General features: G+C 45.9%; 1 protein-coding gene across 2 annotated transcripts; it reads right to left on the bottom strand.

The window, feature by feature from the left end:
- Nucleotides 1–3,126: 3,126 nt before the first annotated feature.
- Nucleotides 3,127–7,609, bottom strand: CCN3 (cellular communication network factor 3). 2 transcript variants are annotated; one of them, XM_062503688.1, is made up of 5 exons: nt 7,529–7,609; nt 7,213–7,441; nt 6,709–6,960; nt 4,624–4,832; nt 3,127–3,423 (listed from the first exon to the last, which is right to left on the bottom strand). In XM_062503688.1, exons 1-5 carry the CDS (start codon nt 7,607–7,609, stop codon nt 3,127–3,129), a joined length of 1,068 nt encoding a protein of 355 aa, XP_062359672.1. The 2 variants fall into 2 exon arrangements, with proteins under 2 accessions (XP_062359672.1, XP_062359664.1); XM_062503680.1 differs by having other exon boundaries at nt 7,213–7,609.
- Nucleotides 7,610–8,359: the final 750 nt, after the last annotated feature.

Genomic DNA, 8,359 nt, shown 5'->3' with positions numbered 1-8,359 from the left:
TTGAAACAAGAGTCAATACAGAAAGATTTGGTACAAAATAATGATTTTATTATTAAAAAACAAAAAAAAAGGAAAATAAATTCCAGTATTGTAAGTTCTCAGAGGAGAGACACAAAATGTTATTTCATGAAGTTTGTATTTGTCATAATACATTAATATTAGGACTAGAATAAGTAAATAAATGAATAAATATTTTTCCATCCATCTTCACATACACTGAGAAACTGTTGAAAATAGGGTGAAGAAAAAGTATAGCTTGGACTAGAAAAAACAATATTTTTTTTCCCTGAAGATTTTATTATGCATTATCCTACTCTTGGAATTATACTGGAAAACAGAAAGGGTGAGGCCATGATCGTAGTGAAACCAATTGTAGAACTCTACTCATTTTCATTTTGGAGGTTTCCACTCCAATGTCAGTCATCAGTGACCAGGCTGTCAGCTGGTCTTACACAGTCAGTGAAGGCAAAAAAAAGGACATATTTCCAATGTCTTTGACTGCTGCCCTAGAGAATTCAAAGCAGATTAAAAGCAAGAAGTATGCTGCTTTGATGAAGTCCTAGAGATGAAAGAGTCCTGGAAGTGGCTAAAATCATCCCAGGCTGCATGGGCTGCAGGGTGTAACACTGGCTATCACCACCATTTGTTACTGAAGGTGTATTTAGCCTACCAGTTGTTAACACCATGTTAAGTGACATTTCTGGAGCAGTCCTTCACTGGTAGTGGCAAAGGAAAGGTACATTTGTTCAGAGAACATGGGATGAACAAGTTGACCAGTATATTTTGTGCTTGTTCCATCAACACATACTCAGTACACATTGTTGTATGGACCCATCCTTAGAACATTGAGTGATGCTCCCTGACATGTTTAGATATGAATCCTTGGAGTTATGAAAATGAATTGCTGATGTTTGAATAATTTAATTTTTCTCAACCTGAGTAGTTTACCTTTGCTTCTTTAGGAAAATCACAGCTCTACACCAGAAATGTTCAGGATTCTATCATTGGAGATTCATTATATCAATTTCACAGGTTTGACACACCACTGTTGTGTTAAAACATTAAATCAGTGTTAAGCTTTTTCAGGAACAGGCTGAAATTAGCCCAAAGATTAAGGTAGTAACTGTTTGCATTAAAGTAAAACAAATCTAAATGCAGATAACCAAACTGAGAACAGATGAAAAGCTGTATCAATTGAGCTGAGGTACAAGCAGCCACTGGTTTGGTATTTGTATATAGTCTAAAAGACAGTAAAACTGGATCAGATCTTTGGCTCCTTTTGTCCTCTATCATTTAGCTTTCTCTTAATGTTAGATTTTTATGTCATTCCTTAAGTTTTACTTTTGTTGGATCATACAGACAAAGCACAGGCACCAGGGAGAAGCAGTTCAATAAGCAGCTTCTAATTTGTAGGCAAGTTAAAAAGCTTGTCTGGGATATGAACCCATCACCCTTTGTACATTAAGGTCATCCACTACTCTCAAGTTTGTGGGTTTCCTCCCCTTACAAAGGCAGGAGTTTTATTTCTGATATTTTTGAAGAGACATAAATGCAGCTTCCTGCTGGGACTCTTCTTGTGGAATGTCCATCACTTCCTTTGGAAAGGGGAGTATGTGCCCTATGCCATATGAGTTCAAGAGCAGCATGAGTAACTCCTTTTTCCTATCACATTTTCCCAGCACTTTAAACCACAGTCTGCACTTCAGTTAACCAGTCCCAAAATGCCTCCATAACCTTTCTAAGTGCTGCTGTACCTGATTTCTGCATCTTTAACCCATTCTGTGAAAAGGCAATTGCATTGCAACCTCCACAGGCTCTTACTTCTGGAGAGTATTGCCATAGAGTATCTAACATAAACATGGTCACAGGCTGATTTTGTGAGACTGAAGTGTTGCATGACCCAATGAAATACTTTGTTAGTTGTTCAGACCCAAATACGAATCATGTAATTATTCTTCACCACCAACACTGCATTTCAGGGCACGCTAACCTTAGTTACATTATCCTATCTCCCAGGCTAACTAGCTGACAGAGACCACCTTTCTAAAATGTGCTTCACAAATTATTCATCTTTCCCTGTAGCAAGGCACTGCATGACTTCTAAGGCACAATTTGGATGAAGTATATTAAGAATAACACAAGAAATCATCTTTTGTTTTCAGGAGTCTGCAGACCCTTTCTCTTCCCATTGCTTTTAGCTGTTAAAAGCTGGTAGTTTAAGAAAAACAACTTCAGGAAAAATATTTTGAATCACATAAAGTTTATTTACTTATTCAAGTTATATTACAGTTATGTACAGTTTCTATTTACATATACTCCTTACTAAGAAATGAAGCACCATATGATACAGTTAGTATTTTAGAGGAATTTACAGATCTATTATTTTTGCATCCAAATAGTTATATCTACAGACATACATGGATTAGAACCAATTCTTATACAACACTGACTTCAGCTGGTTTTGTATTAGACTGCTAGTGAAAGAGAAATTTAATTGCTGTCAGCAATCAACCAGCTGTGCTTCAGGATGAGATCTTACCTATGCCATTTCAGGGGCTATGTGCAATCTTAATCCTCAGAGTCAGAGATATTGACAGAAGGTACTTCATAAGTCACAAGAATGTAACACTTCCATCAGTAAGATTTTTACTGTCATCAAAAAAAAGAGTTTCCTTAAAAAGAAAAAAGAACACTGCTGGAGAGTTTATATGCAGTATGGAAAGTGAAGTTAAGAGCCTGGAAGCTCATGTGATGCAGAAGTATTCCTCAAGGAATACATTTGCTCTCAAGAAGCCCAGTCTTACACCATTGAAACGTGCTGCATGATCCCCTTAACTCAAGGGGAAAGTCTAGTTATTGGCTTTGTAATCATTATGCCACCATCAAGAAGAAAAGAAGGCTCTGTCCAAGGTACAAAATTTTCTTAAGAGTGAATAAAAGACATTTGGAGGGGGCAAATGTAAAATGAGGTATTTAATAAACTATAGGGGGATAAAAGCACCTAGTTTGAAAGACCATTCTGAAAAATATTGTAGAAGTTTCATATATGCAATTGTTACATTCACCTGATTGTGGGTCAAACTGTATAAACTGCTTATACTTTTAGCTCTATCTAATTCACGCTTTTCATATTTTTGCTTCACTAGACGTGGGCTCTAAGGGCTGGAAGAAAACAACGTTACTCTGGGGACAGCTGTTGTGACAAACACAGGTGTTGATCAACATCACTGGCTTTTTCAGGGCCTTGCCCTGGGGGCAGCGAAACTCGACCTGGATGGTTTTGGTGCTGTGTGGGGTGCAGCAGCGCCCGTCGCTGCAGAGGCCGCAGTAACGGGGTCTGTACGTCTGCACACTCGTGCAGTTCTTGTGCTCGTAGCGAACAGCTCTCACGGACTTCTTCGTTCGGATACATTTCTTCCCCATCTAAGAGAAAAATGAAGAGACGATCGATGTATCATTGCGTAAGACAGACAGCATTTAACAACTGACGTGCAAAGATACAGGTCTACTCCGAAAATTTGAATTTATTGTCTTTATTAATTCAACAGCAAGAAGACTCTGAAACTGCTTCAGTAGTTACCTACAGGAGACACCTGCAAGATCTGCTCTTCAACACCAGCATGTTACTGGACCAGTAATGAAAGCCAAAAAATTAAAATACACCCTTGTCATCCAAGACAAGCCCAGTCAATGTAGAATTAAGAAACTATACTCTAGTGAAAAACTTCTCAGGCTAGTGTAGTTTCATCAGAGAATCAGCAAGTCAAATGAGCAAGCTATAAGGCTAGATTCAGGGGGAAAAAAAACAGTAAAATGAACTGTCAACCTGCACATGCAATACATGAGATCTGTTTGGGATGACTTAAATTATTACAGAATCATAGACCAGTTTGGATTGAAAAGGACCTTTAAACGTTATCCAGCCCAAGCCCCCTGCAATAAGCAGGGACATCTTCCACTAGATCAGGTGGTTGAGAGCACTGTCCAGTCTGACCTTGAACATTTTTGGTAATGTGGCATCAACCACCTCCCTGGGCAACCTGTTCCAGTGTCTCACCACCCTCATGGTACAAAATTTCTTCCTTGTATCTAGCATGAATAGCATGCATAAACTCTCTCAGCTTAAAACCCTTGTCCCACCATAATATAACCATAACTAAAAGTCTGTTCCCACCTTTCTCATAGGCCCCCTTTAAGTACTGGAAGGGGCTACAGGGTCTCTCCAAAGCATCCTCTCCTCCAAACTGAACTACTCCAACTGTCTCAGCTTTACCCCATAAGGGAGGTGCTCCAGTCCTTGGTGGCCCTCCTCTGCATTAACTCCACTAAGTCCATGTCTTTCCTGAGGGCCCCAGAGCTGGACACAGTGCTGGGGGGGGGTGTCTCACCAGAGTAGTGCAGAAAGGCAGAATCACCTCCCTTGACCTGCTGGAGGTGCAGCACAAAGCTACTGAGCAAACATGACAAGTCCAATGCTTTACCAAAACCACTCAGCTTGCTGCACTTGTGCTAAAAAGTGTATTTATCTACAGTTGCATTTGGACCATTGTAGACTGTAATACTGCAACCTTGGCATTAAAGCTGAAGAAATTCTGCTGCCTTGCCTCACTCTCTACAGCATACCTTATCAGATGACTCTTCATTTTCACAAGGTCTTATCATGCAAAGCCGTGTCTGCTTCACCATTTCACATTGTTGATTCCTGTTGGTAACACGGGTGGAAAAGCCCATTCCACAGCTCTTGGAACAAGCACTCCATTCTGTTGTCTGCTCAATACAATTGGCACTTGAATCTGACACATCAATCCCAAGTGTGGCATCTTGCCTGTAGGCTGGAGACAAAAGCCCACAGAATTTTATTGCAAGAAAAACTCATGTGAAACCTCAGTATCTAATTTAGCTCTATCATACCTGGGAAGGAACAAGTGAGAAAAAAAAAAAAGGTTCAAAATCCATGCTTTTGACAGGATTTAGAAATTTTAAAAGCTGTGTTTCTAGGAATCCTGAGTAGCAACTTCCTACATCTAAAACAAAAAAGCCCCGAATCAGAAAGGTCCATATCAGTGTAATCAGCAAAGCATTTGGATTCTGTTCACTCAAGTCCACAGCTTGAAGAATTACTACCTACTTTTAAACCATTTTAGAACCCTAACAGAGTTTTATTCTTTTCTCTTTCTGATGGAAATATGTCACAAATCTGTTCTAAAGCCATGTCATAAAAATATTTATATTAGGTATGACTTGAGAGAGGCTGAATTTTTTTATCTAAACTATTGAGCAGCATAGAATGAAAGTCCTTTTACTCCTGAGAGTCATAAAGTCACCCCATCTTGCCAATTATTGACAGACTACAGGCAGGGTGATGGTGGGGAGGCAGGAGGAAAGCCATTTCCAGGAGCTATCACAGGTTCTTAAAGCCATGGTCAAGTCTGACCACCATTCTGCCCCCCTGGCAGTATAAAGCTGCACCATGCAAATACTGCTAAGGCATAGCTTGGTTCACTGATTAGCACAGGAGCAAACAGGAGCCAATATAACTGAGCCTCAGTCACAGCTCTTGCCATTACGCTCCTCTACAACAGCCTTTCTGCCTTTTGAATGGCAAAGATCCAAAAAAGGTGGCCTCCCAAGAGGGATGGCCACTGCTAAAAGAATGCAGACAATTCATCTGTAGGCATCTTATAGATCAGCCTGTCACCATCAGACAAATCGAAGAAAAGGAAAGAGAAAAGTGTCAGGCTTTTTGTTTATACTTTATGTGCTTTACAACTAACTCTTCATAGCACACTGAAAAGCTACTCAAGCTTTTCTTCCTCATTCCCTTCTCACTTGTTTTTTAAACGGATTAGCTGAGTTTTGGCATAACTGCCCAAGATCACAAAGAGCAGTGACTGGAAGAGAATGCAGTGCCCTCCACTCTCAGTAGAAAGTTATGAAAAGTCATGTTGAACTAATAGTATAATTTAAAGAGATGGAGGCATAATTCAGTAGGAAAAAAAAAACAAAGAAAATAGGGAAAATCTGAAAAAGGGGAAAATATTATCTAGCTTTTTAAAAAGCCTGAGTTCTGCACTTTGGAATGGGTTGGGTTTTCTTACAAATCCATTCACTGTGTTTATTACCACTGCCTGTACAAGTACTCTAATGTTTTTCATGCCATCAATAAACTGGACTCTTAGCACAGACAGGCTGGAATCCATTGGCATTTTAGATACCATGCTGACCACTTGTAAAAGCTGCAGAATTCAGGTGGGAAAAAGTCTCTTGTAGACTAAGCTGCTATAATAGTATGTATGTTGCAACATATTCTGGCAGAGCAGCTAGCAAGGCTGCAGGTTTTTTTGGTTTTTTTGTTTGTTTGTTTTTTCCTTGGTGTGGGAATGTTTGGAGAATTAGAATCTTGTCCTTGTTTTCTTCTGGTCACAGAACTAATTTGTACCAGCTAAACAGAAATTTAAAAATTGCGAATTAACTTAATTAACTTTTAAAACTTCTATGCATATTCATCTTCTGAATTTTTCTTTTACCTGTTGAACTCTGTGAACTCTGTCTTTATTCATAACCACTGGTACATCTATTAGTCACTCTAGGTCAGAGAAAAATCTGACCATACAAGCAATGTGTCTTAGACCTGGAAATCCTGTGGATATTTTCACGATACCATCTCCTGCTCACAATGACTATAATAACTAATTTTAGTTTCCTCACCAGCCATAGCAAAACCTCCCAAAATCACTTCATCGTCAGGGCCGCAGACCCACTTCTCACAGCACTCTCCAGGGACTTCGACTTTTCTGGGGAAGGGGCAGTCGGGGCCGGGGAGCAGCAGGTCCAGGTTGCAGCGGGGCACGCAGCCGATCTGGCCGTCGCGACAAGTGCACTGGTACTTGCAGCTGGGCTGGAACATCTCCCCATTGCGATAAATGATGCCATCAAACACGCAGTTGTCTCCCTCCAGCACTGGTGGGAAAAGGGGAGGCATTTCGCAGAGGCAGAGGGAATCGGACACTCCCCGGCCCTTCCAGCCCCTCGGCGGCCACAGCGACACCTCCCGCGGCACCAGGGGCAGCCCCGGAGCGCCGAGGATCGGCCGCTCGGCCGGAGGGCAGGCGGGACAGCCGCGGGCAGCGGCGGCCCGGCCTGGGGACGGTGTCCCCGCCGCCCCCCGAGGGCCGCCGCACGCTGGGGACTCCTCCCGCCGCCACCACCTACCCATGCAGATGCCGGCGGCCGCGCCGTCCTCGGGGCCGCGGTCGCAGTAGAGGCCGCTGCTCTCGTCGCAGGGCAGCAGCGCGGAGCAGCGCTCGCCGCGCTGCCGGGCGCACACCAGGCAGCAGGAGCAGCCGTCCAGCACGGCGGGCACGCCCGGGGCGCAGCGCGGCGGCTCGGCCGGGCAGCGCCCGCCGCAAGAACGGGGACACGCCGGGTCCCGTCCGCTCACCTGCGGGGACAGAGCGGCCCCGGGGGCCGGGTCACGGGGTCGGACCTGCCGGTTCACCCCGGCCGCCGGCCCCGCCGGGCGCCCCGCGCTTGTCTCGCACGGCCGGAGGAGCAGCAGGAGCAGCAGGAGCAGCAGGGAGGGCAGGTCCTGCCCGCCGCCCGTCGCCATGGTCCCTGCCCCCGCCTGCCCGCCGCCCGCTCGGCTCTGCCGGCAGAGCCATTGCAGCCGCTTTTATAGAGGCGGTCGGGGAACCCCCTCCGCCACCACCCCCGCACGGCGGGCAGCGCGGACCGGAGGCGGGGAGCTGGAGCGGGGCAGCTGGAGCCCGGCCGGGCCCTCCGCTCCCTCTGCCACCTACTCCGGCGGCGCCGAGCCGCTGCCCTGCCCTACTCTGCCCTGCCCTGCCCTGTTCTGCCCTGCCCTGCTCTGCTCTGCCCTGCCCTGTTCTGCCCTGCCCTGTTCCGCCCTGCCCTGCCTTGCCCTGCTCTGCCCTGCTTTGCTCTGCCCTGCCCTGCCCTGCCCTGCCCTGCCTTGCTCTGCTCTGCCCTGCCTTGCTCTGCCCTGCCCTGCTCTGCCCTGCTCTGCCCTGCTCTGCCCTGCCTTGCCCTGCCCTGCCCTGCCTTGCCCTGCCATGCCCTGCCTTGCCCTGCCCTGCCCTGCCCTGCTCTGCCCTGCTCTGCCCTGCCTTGCTCTGCCCTGCCCTGCCTTGCTCTGCCCTGCCCTGCCCTGCCCTGCTCTGCCCTGCCCTGCTCTGCCCTGCTCTGCCCTGCCTTGCCCTGCCCTGCCCTGCCCTGCCCTGCTCTGCCCTGCCCTGCTCTGCCCTGCTCTGCCCTGCCTTGCCCTGCCCTGCCCTGCCTTGCCCTGCCCTGCCCTGCCATGCCCTGCCTTGCTCTGCTCTGCCCTGCCCTGCTCTGCCCT

The sequence above is a fragment of the Cinclus cinclus genome, chromosome 1 (assembly GCF_963662255.1).
Source record: "Cinclus cinclus chromosome 1, bCinCin1.1, whole genome shotgun sequence".
NCBI lineage: Eukaryota > Metazoa > Chordata > Aves > Passeriformes > Cinclidae > Cinclus > Cinclus cinclus.
Note: the sequence above shows the minus strand (reverse complement) of the source record. Positions and strands in the feature narration are given on the sequence as shown.

Excerpts from the sequence above, each read along its gene's own strand:
- CCN3 (XM_062503680.1), bottom strand. The coding sequence starts at position 7,609 with ATGGCGACGGGCGGCGGGCAGGACCTGCCCTCCCTGCTGCTCCTGCTG. Across the intron at positions 6,961-7,212 it reads GGCCGCCGGCATCTGCATGG|TGCTGGAGGGAGACAACTGC; the intron begins GTAGGTGGTGGC and ends TTTTCCCACCAG. Across the intron at positions 3,424-4,623 it reads ATGAAGAGTCATCTGATAAG|ATGGGGAAGAAATGTATCCG; the intron begins GTATGCTGTAGA and ends TTTTTCTCTTAG.